At 36.1% G+C, this 18,317-nt stretch overlaps 1 protein-coding gene across 2 annotated transcripts in view; it reads right to left on the bottom strand.

The window, feature by feature from the left end:
• Positions 1-18,317, bottom strand: part of Rngtt (RNA guanylyltransferase and 5'-phosphatase) — a 245,683-nt gene that overhangs the window by 130,721 nt on the left and 96,645 nt on the right. For both annotated transcript variants that reach the window (XM_070010861.1, XM_070010862.1), the window contains exon 12: positions 6,967-7,035. In XM_070010861.1, coding sequence (XP_069866962.1) covers positions 6,967-7,035 — 69 coding nt within the window. The remainder of the gene's footprint in view (positions 1-6,966; positions 7,036-18,317) is intronic.

Genomic DNA, 18,317 nt, shown 5'->3' with positions numbered 1-18,317 from the left:
CAACAGCAATCAAAAAAAACCACTTCACCGGGCAAAAAAAAGAAACTTGATGACAATGTTTAAGTACAATGATTTCAATCTCAGAGAATCAGGTAAAAACATCTTTATGCTGTCTTTTAAAGTTATAAATAAAAATTACAATATTCCAGAATTATTAGCAAAATGTCTTAAACTCTGCTCTCTTTAGCAGAAAAATCATACTGTTTCAGAAGCAAAAATTATTTTAAACTCTACTCTCCTATGAAAAATGTAGGTACAGGCAAAGTTTTCCTCAAGTAGGATTCCAAATGCTCAGAAGATGGGATAAGAATTAAGATGGGATAAGAATTGACAAGTGAGACTATATCAAATTAAAGAGTGTGCATAGCACAAGAAACAATCACCAAAATCAAGGGAAACTGCACAGAATGGGAGAAAATTTCCACCAGCTATTCAACAGATAAAGGATTGATATCTGGAATATACAGACAACTCAAAAAACTGAACAAAAAAAACAAGTAACCCTATCAGCAAATAGGGAAAGAGAACTGAACAAACAGTTCTCACAAGAAGAAATACAAATGGCTAATAGATACAAAAAAAAAAAAAAAAATCTGGGAATAAACCTAACCAATGAAGTAAAAGACCTTTATAGCAAAAACTATAAAAATTTGAAGAAAGAAATCAAAAATGATATCAGGAAATGGAAAGACCTTCCATGTTCAAGGATAGGTAGAATTAATATTGCAAAAATGGCCATACTGCCAAAAATAATCTACAAATTTAATGCAATCCTCATGAAAATCCCAATGAAGTTCTTTACCAAGTAGAGAAAGGAATCCAAAAATTCAAATGGAACAACAAAAGACCTAGAATAGCTAAAGCAATTCTAGGCAAAAAAAAAAAAAAAGTAATGCTGATGGTTACACTCCTAAACCTCATCTACTATAGAGCAATAATAACAAAAATTTGGCACAAAAATAGACCCAAAGACTAGAAGGCCCAGAAATAAAACCATATACTTAAGTTATCTGATATTTGATAAGGAGGCCAATGATACAAAGTGGAAAAAAAAGATAGTTTCTTTAATAATTGGTGTTGAGGAAACTGGATAGCCATATGCAGAAAGCATGTTTGTCACCATGTACAAATATCAACTCAAAGTGGGCCTAAGACCTCAACATCAGACCTGAACCTTTGAAATTATTACAAGAGGGAATAAAAAAAAAACTAGAACTCAAATGTATAGGCAGAAACTTTTTGAAAAAAGTCCCAGGGGCACAGAAGACAGCAGCAAGACCTGGCAAATTACATCAAACTAAAAAGTTTCTACAGAGCAAACGACATAGTTTAAAAAAAAAAAAAAAAAAACGGACTGGGAAAAGATCTTTACCAGCAATATATCAGACAAAGGCCTAATATCCAAAATATACAAGAAGCTGAATAAACTAACCTCTCCCAGAGTTAAAAATCTAATCAGTAAATGGGCAAGGAAAATAAGGAAAGAATTCTCAGAAGAAGAGATAAGAATGACAAAGAAACACCTGAGGAAATGTTCATCTTTGGCTATAAAGGAAATCCAAGCCGGGCTTCAGTGTCTCACACCTGTAATCCTAGCTACTCAGGAGGCTGAGATCTGAGGGTCACAGTTCAAAGCCAGCCCAGGCAGGAAAGTCTGTGAGACACTTATCTCCAATAAACCATTCAGAAAACTGGAAGTGGATCAAGTGGTAGAGCACTCACCTTGAGCTGAAGAGCTGAGGGATGGTGCCCAGGCCCAGAGTTCAAGCCCCACAATCAACAAAAAAAAAAAAAAAAAAGGAACTGCAAATCAAAACAACTCTGAGATTCTATCTCACCCCAGTTAGATTGGCCAACAATGTGAACTCAAACAACAACAAATGCTGGTGGGGATGTGAGGAAAAAAGATTTTTTTTGTACTGCTGGTGGGAATGTAAACTAGTACAACCACTCTGGACAGCAGTCTGGAGGTTCCTCAAAAAACTAAAAATAGATCTTCCAACAACCCAGTCATACACTCCTAGGCATCTACCCAGAAAATCACAAGCCAGAATACTGCAAATTACTTGCACACCCATGTTCACTGCTTCATTATTCACATTAGCCAAGTTGTAGAAACAGCCCCACTGTCCTACAATAGATGAATGGATCTAAAAGTACGGTACCTATACACAGTGAAATTTTACACGGCCATTAGAAAGGATAATATTATGTCATCTGCAGGGAAATGGATGGACCTAAAACAAATCTGGTCAAGTAGGGTAAGCCAAGCTTGGAGCAACAAATTATGCATGTTTTCTCTCATATGCAGAAGCTATATCTAAAATATACCAGGACATAATAAATTATGTAGATCTCTAGGCACTCACACACAGTGAGACCAAAGAAGGATACTCTTGGGAGAGGAACAGAAAGGCACACTGCTTACATGCATCTGATCAAAACAACAGTCAACAAATTGAACTCCAGGAAATGAAAACAAGATTTTTTTTCTTTTTTGCTATTTTTGTTTTCTTTTTGTTCTGTTTGCTCATTTACATGTCTTTGGGTATGTAAGGGGAGGCACAGAAATGGAGGGACAAAGGGTGAACAAATGTAGCAATGGACACTATGTTGAAAATGAACTATACAACTTGTGGGAGGGGAATGGAAGGAAAAAAATGGGAGAGCGAGAGAAGGGGTGACGTTGTCCAAAAAGAAATGTACTCCTTATCTGACTTACATAACTATAACCCCTCTGCACATCGCCTTTATACTAACAATTAAAAAATTAGAAACAAAAATAAATAGTACAAACCTACCTAAGAGATTTCAGTCGCCATTTAAAAACAGGCTCTCTCTTGCGAGGAGGCTCATGCCTGTAATCCTAGTCAAGAGGCTGAGATCTGAGGATCCTGGTTTAGGTCTGGGCAGAAAGTCCACGAGACTCTTATCCCTAATAAACCAATGAAACGCTAGAAGTGGCTCAAGTGGTAGAGTGCTAGCCTTGACTGAAAAAAGTCAAGGGACAGCTCTAGTGTACACACACACACACACACACACACACACACACACACACACACACACACACACACACACACACACACACACACAGGCTCAAGTGGTAGAGTGCTAGCCTTGACTGAAAAAAGTCAAGGGACAGCTCTAGTGTACACACACACACACACACACACACACACACACACACACACACACACACACACCATATACATCCTAGACAGCTCTAGTGTACACACACACACACACACACACACACACACACACACACACACACACACACACACACCATATACATCCTTAGTACAAATATGTATAATGAGGGAATAAAAGAGTAGAGGAAAAATAAAAGACGTGTCAAAGATTCATTTGGGGTTTGGGAATGTAGGTTAGCAGTAAGAATGCTTGCCAAATGTGCATGAAGCCCTGGGTTCAATTCCTCAGTACCACATAAACAGAAAAAGCTGTACGTAGCGCTGTGGCTCTAGCCTTGAGCACAGAGAGGCTCAGGACAGAGCCCAGGCCCTGACTTCAAGCCCCAGGACCCGGGAGAAAAAAAGCTTACATTTGGGAACCCATATAGGTACAGCCATAAAAATAAGTGGATCTCTAAAGAGAAGGAAAAGTAGATAGCAATATCTTAGAAGAAAAACAATAAAATTAAACATGTAAACATGTAAATCTAAGACTTCTACAAATTCTGATAATTAGGCCATGATTCATGAGCTAAAAGGTTTACTATGCCTTTTTGCTAACCTTTCATATATATAATATGTATGTATGTATGTATGTATGTATGTATGTATGTATGTATGTATGTATGTATGTATGTATGTATGTATGTATGTATATAAGGCCAGAGGTCAGAATCATAGTTGTAGAATGTAATGAGCAGGTCTAAGAATGGTCAGAATAGCACTCCATCTTGATTTACAGCTAAAACAGAATCCATACATAAGGAATTGTTCCTAAAGATTTAGGTTTCCAAGAGCATTCAAATCAGTAAAGCAGCAAAACAGGGTATGGGATATCTAGGATGAGAGAATAAAAAGGAATCTGAGAAAGAAAACTCTACAAATAGTAAGACTAGCTATTAGAAGGTTTTAGAAGGACTCTCTCAGGTTAAAGCAAAGTGAAAAGAAAAGGGAAAGGGAAAGGAAAAGGAACAGGAAGAGGAAGAGAGGGGAAAGGAGAAAAGGAAGAAAAGAGGAGGAAGAGGGGAGGGAAGGGAAAGGAAGGGAAGACTAACCTAATATATTTTAAACTATTTTGAAAACAAATTTAATGGTTCTTCTGAAAAGTGGAAGAAAAACTACTGATTATCATATAAATGAAAAGAAACTAATGTGAAACTACAGGTGAAAAAGTTCTCTAAAAAAGAAAACTTAGGGGCTGGGAAGGTGGCTCAGTGGTAGAATACTTGCCTTGCATGCATGAGGCCCTGGGTTCGATTCCCCAGCACCACATAAGCAAAAAGAAAAAAGCCAGAAGTGGTGCTGTGGCTCAAGTGGTAGAGCGCTAGCCTTGAGCTGAAGAGCTGAGTGACAGTGCCCAGGCCCAGAGTTCAGGCCCCACGACCGGACCCCACAAAAAAAAGAAAGAAAGAAAGAAAACTTAACAGTAGAATCACTGGAAACAATATTTTTATTACCATAAAAACAAATATTGAATACAGAACACTAGTGATTATCAAGTGGGGGATAAAGAGGAGTATTTCCTGGCATTTAGTGAGTAGAAACCAATGGAGAAAAGGAGTGAAAGGTACTGATGGAATTAAAGAGCCTCCATCCTATTCTTCTTTAGTACTGAAAATAAATAGGTCTTGTAGGAAAGACCATAGATATATGGAAATAAAGCAAATTCCTACAGAAAATTATTGACCCCCTAAGTAGTACAAGGCAAGGGACTGCCTTGTTTACAGTCTTACCAGATGTCAATTACAAAATCACTGTAATAAAAAGTATGACTCCTGGAATAGATTAATAGATCAACTGATATTATTCAGCATCTCTGAAATGCCCTTTGTCGGGGCACTTCTATTACATAGGCCAAAACCTTATATGTACACAAGTCCAAACTGTAAGTTTCAGACACTGAAATGTTCTGTTGTTTCTGTTATATTTAGATTTTACTTCTTTAATTCTAGGAAGAGTGAGCCTAGAAAATATGAGAACATCAAAATCCAATTTCCACCTTCCTAAAATGGGATTTTCTATCAAATTATTTCTGTCCCCTGCTTCTAGCTCTCTTCATCTCCTATCTCAAGCACGGAAGGTAAGATTTTTCCCCCTTCTTTTTGGCTATGGAGCCTGGGAAGTAAACAAGTCAATTACATGGTATTAAAATTTGTATTAGAAATTTTACTATATATCTAAACTAATAAAATCCACTACTTAAACATAGTTGCAAAATATTAGGTTCCTTTCCTCCAATTAGCCACTTTCTATATAACTTCTGTATATTAAACTTCTTAAGCAACTCTATGTATTACTTCTCAACTAGCTCAGGCTATATTTCTAAGGGCAATGAGTGAAAGCAAAAAAGAAGAAATGATGAAAGATAGTAACTACACAATCTACTCTTTCCTATAGGATACATGATTCTCATCTTGAACACTCATCAGAATTTCTTCGAAGATCCCGGCACCAGTGGCTCACACCTGTAATCCTAGATATTCGGAAGCTGAGATTTGAAAATTACAGTTCAAAGCCAGCATGGGCATGAAAGTCTGTGAAACTCTTATCTACAATAAACCACCAGAAAAAACGGACAGAAGTGATGCTGTGGCTCAAGTGATACAGCACTATCCTTGAGCTGAAGAACTCAGGGACAACACCCAGGCCCAGAGTTCAAGCCCAACAACTGACCAAAAAAAAAAAAAAAAAAAATTTCTTCAAGTGCGTGTTAAAACACAGATTGCTAGATACTTTCCCCAGAATTCCTAATCAGTACTTCTGGAATGAGTTATATTTCTGACAATTTCCTAGGTAGAAGTAATTCTCCTCTATGTGCCAATACAGAGCACCAGTGGTTATTAAACGGGAACAAAGAGAGGAATTTCTTGGCATTTAATAAGTAGAGACCAAAGATGCTGTTGAACAGCTATGTAAGCCAGCTCTCAGAGCAAAGATTTTTCAGGCCTATACAGTAAAATATAACTTACCCCAAATATATGATGATAATGAAGTTGATGAAAGTCCTCCAGGGCATCTCAGAAATTCAACACAGAATGTTTTTAAATTCTCCTGGATGCCACTAGCTCATGCCTATATCCTAGCTATTCAGAAAATCTGTAGGATCTTAATGCAAAACCGATCCAAAGCCAACCCAAGCACTAAAGTCCACTAGGCTACATCTCCAAAATAATCAGCAAAAAAGGAGGATGGGAGATGTGACTCAAATGGCAGAGTACAAGTTGAGCAAGGAGACAGAGTAAACATGAGGCCCTGGGTTTAAACCCCAGTACCAACAGTTAAAAAAAAAAAAAAAAAGGTAGAAAATTTTTATTTTTATCTACCCTACAGCAAAACAAAGTTTTAAGAGATATTAATACTCATCAACCAAAGGAAGTAATTCATTTAATGTTACTGGTAGGTTTCTAGTAAAATAATATAAAGTGATACTAACTTTGCAAGAATTATAACAAAATTAATCATTAAAAAAAAATAAATTTCTTGAAAAGTGATATTGCATAATGTCTACTTCTTTCACTAAGTAAAAATAAGACAAGTGTTTAGAATTATATATTTAGCTATAAATAAAATCTTCTAAAACTGAACAATTTTAAAGGAAAGGAGTACAACAGTAGTAAATAAGTATGAGGAAAAGGTACTTTCCAAATATATGTACACAGTACAAACAGGTACAAGCATAAGCACATGTATGCTTGCATGTATACACACACACACACACACACACACAAACACACACACACATACATACACACACATCAAGGATAAATAAACTTACTCCAGTAGGCTGAAAAATAAGTCCATCCATTTCATGACTGACTTCTTTGGCAAAATTTCCTTCCAGTAGCTATAAAACAAATAGATGTGCTCTTTAGAAATATAATAATCACTTAAAACTTGTTTAAATTTCCAAGCTTCAAATAATTTTTAATACGCAAACTGTAAGAACTAAATATATGTGTATATGTGTAGGGGAAAAAATAGGGGAGAGGTGTATCAGAGATCTGATGTATAATATAATGGAATATTTAAAAATATATAATGCAGTTAAGAAAACAGGGAGATGGCAAGCTGCAGTTCTCAGAACCATATTATATAGGTTGTAAACAAATGGCCAGAAATTTCAAAACACCTCAAAAATTCTTACTTTTGTCGGCAATTCACTTACAGGTTTAAATAACCTGGCTACTTGAGAGTAAAACTCAATACAGATTAAAAGCACTGATTTCTTATAAGCAAAAAGGAAAATATACTTCAAGCATCATAGTATCAAAAATTCACTCATATTCCTTCTGAAAATGTAAAAAGCAATTAAAACTAAAATGCTGATTTATATATTTGATACATTTATACTGTAGAAAAATTCTGAATTCATGCTCATATTGAAAAGTTAAGGAAATTGATGAAATGAGGTGACAGATTAGTTTGGATTTTTCCACATATCAAAAAGTAATTACAGGGCTGGGAATGTAGCTTAGTGGTAGAGTGTTTGCCTAGCATGCATGAAGCCCTGGATTCAATCCCTCAGTACCACATAAACAAAAAAAGCTAGAAGTAACACTGTGGCTAGCCTTGAGTAAAAGAAGCTCAGGGACAGTATCCAGGCCCCAAGTTCAAGCCCCAGGTCTGACCCAAAAAAACAAAAAAAGTAATGATAAAAGTTCAATCAAGACTAAACTATCTGACCTTGATATTAATACACATTATGTTTAAAAAAAACTTGCTTTTTAAAAAAATTATGCTGTTATGATGTATTAAAAATAAAACACTATAATAATATCCCTTAAAAAGTAAAAGGTAACAAAGATATCTCTAAACCTAAAAGTGAGGTGGCTCAACTGGCAGAAGACTTGACTGGCTTGGCTGAGGACCTTGAGTTCAAAATCCAGTACCACCAAGAAAAAACAAAAAGAAAGAACTCTGATTTTTAGTCAGCCCACCTTATTCATAGGATTTCTTATAGGCAGTTTTGACTGAGTAAAATAAATAAGCAGACAAATTAATTACAGTGTAATTGTAAAGCTCAGATGATACAGAGAAGCTCTAGTCAGGCCTACTTTATTATCAACTATATTTAAAGTGTGTAATCTGTTTAGTGTTTCCTTGCTCTTAATTTTGTGAAAACATCTTCCTAAAAGCAAATGCTGCCCAAAAAGCAAAGTAAAAATGGGATAAAGATCAAATAATAAAGTTAATTTAAGTGGTAAAGTATAATTTTTAAATCTGTTGAAAGGTAACATGTCTTTAGCAGAAACTAGTGGCATAGAAAAATATGAATGAATCATCTGCAGTAGGTACTGAGCTCTACGCATTAAAAGCATTAATTTTTTACTCAATGTCTCCTTGGAACCATATTATGTGACAAAGATTTATGGTATAATAGTCATTTGGGATGAGCAATATATTCACCAAAGATGAACTTTCTCCCTGAAACTGACCCAATGCTCACTGAGAAAAGCATAGCTGCAGAACACAAGACTGCAGGGTAGTTGAAGAAATTTCTTGACAAATGCCATCAGTTTCCAAAATGGAAGTTGTAGTCACAGAGCAATATATCTGATTTTAAACTCCAAGGTAGGAATAAAGTTTCCATAAAGAAAGTGACCTTTGATTAAAGTCAAAAGGTCACCAAGATGAAAATTCCAAATAAATGAAGAGGATGAGGCAATAAATAGGCCAAACAAAACATGAGAAAGGTGTATTCAGCAAGGATGATGGCCAGTCTTTGAGAGAAGAGTTCAAATCATGCAGTCTTCATAGAAGAGGTGTTACCAGGAAGGCCAGAGAATCTTTAATATCCTTAAAACTAGGATGGCTTGAAAGGTCGGGTTTCGCTTAGTAATTTTAAATGTCAAGCATAATTTAAAACTTACTTTGATATTTTGTCTCTAATAATATAGTCTAAAATAAAATACCTTGTATGTTTCACCTAATCTGTCTTTATCTCCTTTTCTGTATCTAAAGTAAAACTTACTTTTCAGTTATACGGTTAACATAATGCTTTAAGTTTTAAACTAAGCTTTTCTTAAATAAAAACTGGATGATCAACAGCTCAGTAACTGCAAGATTCCATGTAGTGCTCTTATAGGTATTTCCTGATTACTTGCCAGTATCAGAAACCATGTAAAGGACACTGAGGACTCCATGATAATAGAAGCCTAGACCAATATGCCTCAAAAATACCTTGATTTCAATTTGACAGTACAAATATTTAAATACAAGCATGTAGTTAGTCATTTCCCCCATCAATCTTTCTTCAAAGCACAGTTCTACTTACACTGACCAAGATGTTTTTTAAACACTTCTAACAAAAGTATCTTAATTTAAAATATTTAATTGCAAAATCCTAGAGAAGACTTATGTGGTGAAGTAGCCAAAGCTGAGACACATTCCCTTTCAGAATTATAATTTATGATTACTTTCCCTCTAAATAAATTAGAAGATAATTTGATAATTTGATGAAATGCAAAAGACTAGACAGATGAAATGGTTTTTAATAAAGCACAGTAGTGTTTCCTAAGTTGCTACAGAATTTAAATTTGCTTAGTTAGAAGCACAACCTTAACATGTATATAACATTTGAAACGTCCTACAAAGGATAGCAATTTTGCATGAACCTAAGATAGAGAAACTGATCAATATTATATCAGATGACTAAATCTGAACTTATACTTTATGCCTCTGAATCATGAACTGAAAACCGAATCATTATAAACATATATGCACAAAAAATGTAACGTAGTAGGGCTTGCCATGGGAAACATGAGAAACAAAATAGAGATTGTGAAGTTAACAAACACAGAAAGAATCTCTCAGAAATAATAATTTTAAAAAAGAATGCTAGCTCAAGACAATACTGAGTGAGAAATGCTTCGGTGATATTTAAAATACATTATCAAGGGGCTGGGAAGGTGGCTCAGTAGTATAGCGCTTGCCTTGAATGCCTGAGGCCCTGGGTTCAATTCCTCAGCACCACATAAGCAAAAAGAAAAAAAGCCGGAAGTGGCGCTGTGGCTCAAGTGGTAGAGTGCTAGCCTTGAGCTGAAGAGCTGAGGAACAGTGCCCAGGCCCAGAGTTCAGGCCCCACAACCAGACCCAAAAAATAAAATAAAATAAAATACATTATTAAGTTATTATAATATATAAAAATATACCAAGAGAATAAACAAGGAAAGACCTGTCTCCACCTTTTAGTTTGACTTTGCATTTTTTATATTCTCTGATCATATAGCTTACATAGCCTCAATGACTGCCTGAGAAAAGTCAACATAATAATTATATCTGTTGACTTCTTTTATGCATTGTCTGCTTCCTAAAATCCAAGTTTTTGCTTAAGCAATCCCTCACCCACCCACACAGAAAAAGGAAACTTGAACTCAACTAGGTACTTAATCTTGTGTTTTTCATTCCCAAAATCTAACCAATTCAAGTTTAAAAGAATCAATTCCTCTATCTGCTAAATATTTCTAATTAGTAACTAATTGTTCTGTATCATTCATCTTGCTTAACACAAAATCAACATCATTACATTCTACTACTCACCAATGATGCCTAAACAACTATGTCATTAAAACACCTAACCAAAATATACAGAGATTTTCCAATACTATCATTGGTTCTTTCATTAACCTGAATTAGTGCAATTAAATGTAGGAATAATACTTGGAGTGAATCCGATCTGAGAAAATCTAAAAACATTTTTTTTCTCTAATAAATACAGCTTTTTAATTATTATTGTTAGTCGTCTTACCAAAATTTCCTTATAATTCCCTCGCAATTCTACTCTAACCTCAGATGCCTACGGGTGTCAGACTACAAACCTTAACTAGACTAATAATAGGAACTAGTGAAACCTATTATCAACTAGAGAGGACATTCTCATCTACAAGCAGTCAAATTCAGCATTTTTTAAGAATTATATAAACTTAAAATTTTAGATACTCACCAATTTTTGACTCCCAACTAATAAGGACCTCAATATATATAATGTAGTCATTTTACAGTAAATGCTTCTAATAAAGATGTTTAAAGACTTCTAAGGGATTAGAAAAGCAATTACATTTTCAACTGTTTTAGATTTACTCAAATGTTTGTTGAATACCAATTATGTACATTTTTAAAAATGATAATCAGCGTCAGAGAATAAAGAAGTAACACATATAAAACTATACAAGGGCTGGGCACCAGTAGATCATGCCTGTAATACTAGTTACTCAAGAGGCTAAGATCTAAGGATTGCCAGCCTGGGAAGGAATATCCCTGAGACCCATATCTCTAATTAACCAACAAAATACCAGAAATGGAGGTGGGGCTCAAATGGTGGAGCACAAGCCTTGAACAAAAGTTCAAAGACAGTGCCCACACCCTGAGTTCAAGCTCCCAGAAAATATCTATATGATACTATTCTAAGCACTTTACATATATTAATGCACTACAATCTCATAATAATCTATCATCTAAATCTTAAAAGGTGAAATTAGGAACTTGTCCATGATCAGAAAGCAATTGAGAATCCAAATTCATTCTAGATCCAGAATCCATATTCTTAACTGATATTCTAAATTAGAGTATCACATTCCCACAAACTAATCTAGGTTAAATACTCTTTGAAGCACTATCATAGTAACCTGTCCCTACATAATAGGACCTTCCTGCTTTTCTGATTATGGAATTGACTTGTATCCTTTCTAAGGTCAAGGATCACATTTTTTTAATTTTTAAGAAGTTTTTTATTGTAAAAATACTGTACAGAGCGATTACAATTACATAAGGTAATGAGTATATTTCCTATCAAGCACTGTTGCTTCCTCCTCTGTTTTTTCCCTACCATCCCTTCCTTCCCTGCCTCCCCAACTACTCTCCCCCCATCTCCCCCTGCTAAACTTGTAAAGCTCATTTTCAACAGTGTCTTGTACATCTGATTATTAAAATGGGTCAACTTGTAGCCCTATTTAAGCATTTTGATTGTTCCGTTCCACTCCCCAAATTAGAAAAGTATATATACAGGCACCAGAATCAAATACAGTGAAAAAAAGTTATACCATGGGGGAAGAACATACAAAAGAAACAAAAAAAAAAAAAAAATCACTTAGTACATTATAAGTACATTAAGAAGAACAGCAACAAAGATAAAACCTCTTGTGTCCCTATCTTGGGATTCATTGCACTTAACATCATCTTATATGTTCATATGTACATAGCTTTTGACCTTTTCTCCTTGTCCTAGACTTATACTAGTTATTGCACATAAGGGAAACCATGGGACCTATGTTTCTTTGGGCCTGGCTTACTTCACTTAATAGAATTTTTCCAAGTCTTTCCATTTTCTAACAAATGGGGCAAGGTCATTCTTTCTGATGGAGGCATAGAATTCTACTATATATATAAAACATTTTCTTGATCCATTCATCTACTGAGGGGCATTTGCGTTGGTTCCATATCTTAGCTATGGTAAATAATGCTGCAATAAACATAGTTGTGCTGGTAGCTTTAGTATACCCTTGTTTGTGATTGTTTGGGTAAATGCCCAAAAGTAGTAGTATTGCTGGGCTGGGCCTATGTGGGGTCTTCTGAGGAACCTCCCCTCCATACTGCTTCCCAAAGTGGCTGAACAAGCTATACTCCCATCAAAATGCAGTAGGGTTCCCCTCCAGCATCTATTGTTATTAGATTTCTGGATTATAGCCATTTTAACTGGGGTGAGGTAGAATCTCAATGTTATTTTGATTTGCATTTCTTTTATGGCTAAAGAAGTAGAGCATTTCTTCATGTGTCTATTGGCCATCTTATTTCCTCTTCAGGGAAGTCTCTAAGTCTTTAGCCCACTTATTTATTGGGCAATTGTTTCTTTGAGGATTTGTTGTTGGGCGATTTACTTTTTTGAGTTCTAAGTGTATTTTAGATATGAGACCCTTGTCCACTGTATGGCTAGTAAAGATCTTCTCCCAATCCCGTGGGCTTTCTATTGATTTTGCTAGCTATGTCCTGTAGTTTCATGAAATCCCATTTGTCCAACCTTTCTTTGATTTGTTGTACTTCTGGGTTTCTATTAAGAAAATTTTGGCCTGTGACAAGGAGACCTAGGGTTTTTCCTATATCCTTCCTGTAATGTTTTCAGTGTCTGCTTTTACCTCGAGGTCTTTGATCCATTTGGAGTTGATTCTAGTGCAGGGTGATATATAAGGAACTAACTTCAGTTTTCTACAGGTGATTAAACAATTTTGCCAGCACCATTTATTGAAGAGGCTATCTTTCTTCCATTCTATTTTTTTAGCTCCCTTATTGAAGATTAGGTGGCTTTAGGTCTGTGGATTCATTTCTGGGTCTTCAGTTCTATTCCATTGGTCCTCAGGTCTGTTCTTGTGCCAGTACCAATCTGTTTTGATGACTATGGCTTTGTAGTAGAGTTTGAAATTTGGTGTTGATATTCCTCCAGCACTGTTCTTTCTGCTAAGGATTGTTTTTGATATTCGGGGTCTTTTATTGTTCCATATGAATTTTTTGGATTGCTTTTTCTATTTCTGTTTCATTGGAATATTGATAGGTATCGCATTGAATTTGTAGATAGCCTTGGGAAGTATTGCCATTTTCACGACGTTGATCCTCCCAATCCAGGGGCATGGGAGGTTTTTCCACTTCCTAAGTTCTGCTTTAATTTCCTTTTTCAAGTTTTAAAAGTTTTTATTATAGAGATCATCCTTCACTTCTTTAGTTAATTCCTAGGTTTTCTTGTTTTTTTTTTTTTTTTGTGGTGCTACTACAAAAGGAGTTGCTTTCCTGATTTCAGTCATGTTCTTCTCACTGTTGGAATACAGAAAAGCCACTGATTTTTTAGGTTAATTTTATACCCTGCTACTTTGCCAAAGTTTCGAATTAGCTCAAGTAATTTGGGAGTGGAGTCCATAGGATTCTTTAAATACAAGATCATGTCATCTGCAAAGAGGGAGAGTTTTACTTCATCTTTCCCTATTTGGATTCCCTTTATGTTTGTATCTTGTCTTGCTGTATCAAGACATTCTAATAGTAAATTGACTATAAGTGGAGAGAGTAGACATCCTTGTCTCTCATTCCTGAGTTTAGGGGAAATGGCATTAGCTTTTCGTCATTAACTATAATGCTGGCTATAGGTTTGTCACACTCAGCCTTTATTATCTTGAGGAATGTTCCATGGATTCCTAGTTTTTCCAGAGCCTTCATCATAAAGGGGTGTTGGATATTGTCAAATGCTTTTTCTGCATCTACTGAGATAATCATGTGGTTCTTATCCTTGCTCTTGTTGAAGTAATTATTTGCATATATTGAACTAGTTTTGCATCCCTGAAATGAATCCTGTTTGATTGTGGTGTATGATTTTTTTGATGAGTTGTTGAAGTCAACTGGCCAAAATTTTGTTGAGAAGTTTTGCATCAATGTTCATCAAAGAAATGGGTCTATAGTTCTCTCTCTCTGATGAGTCCCTGCCTGGTTCTGGGATGAGGATTATGATGGCTTCATAGAAAGAGTTTGGTAGTGAACTTTCTCTTTTAATTTCATTGAAGAGTTAGAGGAGTATTGGTGCGAGTTCCGTTTTGAAGGCCTTGTAGAATTCCGCTGTAAATCCATCCAGTCCTGGGCTTTTCTTAGATGGGAGGTCTTTTATCACTCTATTTTGATGCTTGATATGGGTCTGTTAAGATGGTTACACACATCTTGGTTTAGTTTTGGCATGTCGATATTTGCTAGGAAATTATCCACTTCATCCAGGTTCTCAACCTTATTAGCATAAAGGTTTGAGAAGTATTCCCTTATAATGTTCTGAACCTTGATTGTTTCTGTGGTGATGTTTCCATTCTCATCTCTGAATTTGTTTATCTGGGTTTGTTCTCTTCTTTTTCTGATAAGATTTGCTAAGGGTCTGTCAATTTTGTTAATTTAATTCTGATTTAATTTTTTCTGTCTACTGAATTGAGGTTCAGCTTGCTGCTCTTCCTCAAGGAGCTTCAGATGTCTCAGTAAGTTGTTCATTTCAGATCTCTCCAATTTGTTGATGTAGGAACTATGTAGAGCTATGAACTTGCTAGTGAGTATTGCCTTTGCTATGTCCCAGAGGAGCTGGCAATTTGTGTGTTCATTTTTATTGAATTCACCAACATTTGAATTTCCTTTCTTATCTCTTCCATGACCCACTGGTGGTTCAACAGTTGTTGTTCAGCCTCCATGTGTTACAGAACTTTCTTTGGTGGCTTTTGGTGATGGGTTCTATGTCTATTCCCTTGAGGTCTGAGAGAATGCACAGCCTAATTTCAATGTTTCTGATTTTGGACAAATTTGCTTTGTGACCTAAAATGTGGTCTATTTTGGAAAATGTTCCTTGTACTGCTAAGATAAATGTGTATTCTGATGCTGCTGAGTGAAATATTCAGTAGATGTCTGTTAAGTCTAGTTGGTCTATGCAGTTGTTTAAATCTGAAGTTCCTCTGTTGAGTTTTTTCAAGTCCCCAACAATTAATGTCTTTGGATCTATGTGAGATTTGTCTATCTTGGATAAATTTGGGTTCTCCACTGATAAATAGATATTTAGAACTGTTATATTCTCCTGATGGAGAGTTCCCCTAATTAGTATGTAGTGACCTTCTTTATCTCTTCTCACTAGCTTTAATTTGAAGTCTACCTTATCTGATATTAGGACTGCAACTCCAGCCTGTTTATTGGGGCCATTTGCTTGGTAAATTTTATTCCAGCCTTTCACTTTCAGAATGTTTGATTTTATGGGCAAGATGTGTCTCTTGAGGCAGCAGATAGAAGGATCTTGCTTTTTAATCCAACTAGACAGTCTGTGTCTTTTAATTGGAGAGTTAAGGATCACATCTTACATTCGTTGAATCTTCAGCAACCATAATAGCAATCTGGCTACACCGTAAACTCTCACTGCAACCAATATATACTAACTGAAGTGAGCAAAACAATGCAAGAATGTATAAAAAAACAAGCCGATATGAGTAGGCTATAACAGAGTTTATAAATTAGGTAAAAAATACATGAAGCTTTGTACCGATAGAAATGAAAACATAAAAAAATAGACATTTAAGTTGTATAGAACATCAAAGAGTAGTATAGACATTTAAAAAGTACTGTTTCCATTCACTTAACACAAACTAAGAGACTGAGATTTTGAAAAAAGCTCCTAGTTAAAAACTTTTTCTCACAAGCCATCTTGTTACTTTCATTATCTTACTATCTTATCTCCACAATTTTCTAACTGGTCTCTTTGCTACTAAATTACTCATTTTCCACAAGCCCTTCTAACAATTTCTAAAACAATGTGTTATCTGTTATTGCTAAAACTTTTTGAATGTTACTTTTGCATAGTTCTTAGAATTCTTTTTTCCTTCTTCTGAAGAACCTCTTCTGATTGCATTTCTAATCTAAACACAACAAAACACTTCCCTTTCCAAACATTCACGTATTTTTAATACCATTAAACCTTATCTACAATATGGAAGCTGTGATTTTTTTTTTTTTTTGGGGGGGGGTCCAGTCGTGGGGCCTGAACTCTGGGCCTGGGCGCTGTCCCTCAGCTCTTCAGCTCAAGGCTAGCTCTCTACCACTTGAGCAACAGCACCACTCTGGCATTTTTTTGCTTATGTGGTGCTGAGGAATCAAACCCAGGGCCTCAGGCAAGCAAGGCAAGCGCTCTACCACTGAGCCATCTTCCCAGCCCCTTTCATCTACAATCTGAATCCAGATTGCTACTTGTGAGAAATGTAAGAAAATATTTGTTTTGAGAGTTAAAAGTATTACCTACTTGTTAGGAAGAGTATTAAGCTCTTTTGAAATAAACAGACACAATGGATATTTTCCCATATACATGTAATGCATTCACCAAGGAGAAAAAAGTGTGAAGATAAAGAAACTACTCAAAAATGTATCCCAAACTGAGGAATCTGAAACAGGAAGAGTGAGAGTTTGAGGCCAACTTAGGATACACAGCCAGAACAACCTACCTCCAAAAATAAATAAACAAAACAAACCAATAAAATAATTTATCCTATTGTTGTTGTTGTTGTTGTTGTTGTTGTTGTTGTTGTGTGTGTGTGTGTGTGAGTCATAGGGTTTGAACTCTGGGCTTGAGCACTGTCCCTAAGCTCTTCAGCTCAAGGCTAGTGCTCTACCACTTGAGCTACAGAGCCACTTCCAGTTTATTGGTGGTTTATTAGAGTTAAGAGTTTCATGGACTTTCCTTCTTGGGCTGGCTTTGAACCATAATCCTCAGATCTCAGCCTCCTGAGTAGCTAGGAATACAGGCGTGAGCTATCGGCACTCGCTAAAAGCAGTGTTTGGGGGTTTTGGTTTGTTTTGTTTTTTGCTAGCCCTGGGGCTTGAACTCAGGGCCTAAGCTCCATCCCTAATGCTTCTTCTTGCTCAGGATAGCACTCTACCACTTGAGCCACAGCACTACTTCTGGCTTTTTCTGTTTATACGGTACTGAGGAATCAAACCCAGAGCTTCATGCATGCGAGGCAAGCACTCTACCACTGAGCCACCTTCCCAGCCCTCCTATGTTTAGAAAAATGTGTATGGACTGGCTTTTGCCCTCAATTACTGGGAGATAGCCCTAGAATGCCCTGCCTGATAGGTGTTATCTTTGTTTGCCTGGTGGGTCAGGAAAGGCTCTCCTGTCAGATTGACAGGAGAGTTGACACTATATTTATTAGCCTAATCTTCTAAAAACTGAAAGTGAAATACACAAGCAGTATCATGAAACACCCATACAAACTGGACATAGAAGCTGTGGTGAATTTCTATGGTTGACAGTCCTTTTTAACTAGTCAACTTGAGTAGTGATACTCACCTAGAACAGGTAGCACTGTTGATGACTCCACAGAGAAAAGACAGCCAGAAGCTTTGCACTGGGACTCTCTCAGATTTTATGCCACATGTCACTTGGTTAGCTTTAATTTGCATCCTTATTTAATGAACTACAATTCTAAGTGTGGTGCTTCTCAAGTTCTATGAATCATTCAAGTAAATTCCTGAAACAGGAGATAGTCAATAAGGGCTCTACAGTTTGTAGCCACCAAGGCTAAGGTGGCCCTATGTACCCCAAACTTGAGGCACATGTCCAACATAAAGACATTTAGCCCAACATTT

Source organism: Dipodomys merriami, unplaced genomic scaffold, assembly GCF_024711535.1.
Source record: "Dipodomys merriami isolate MVZ:Mamm:240054 unplaced genomic scaffold, mDipMer1.0.p SCAF_8, whole genome shotgun sequence".
In the NCBI taxonomy this organism is placed as follows: Eukaryota; Metazoa; Chordata; class Mammalia; order Rodentia; family Heteromyidae; genus Dipodomys; species Dipodomys merriami.
The sequence above is the reverse complement of the archived record's forward strand: the minus strand, read 5'-3'. Positions and strand labels throughout refer to the sequence as shown.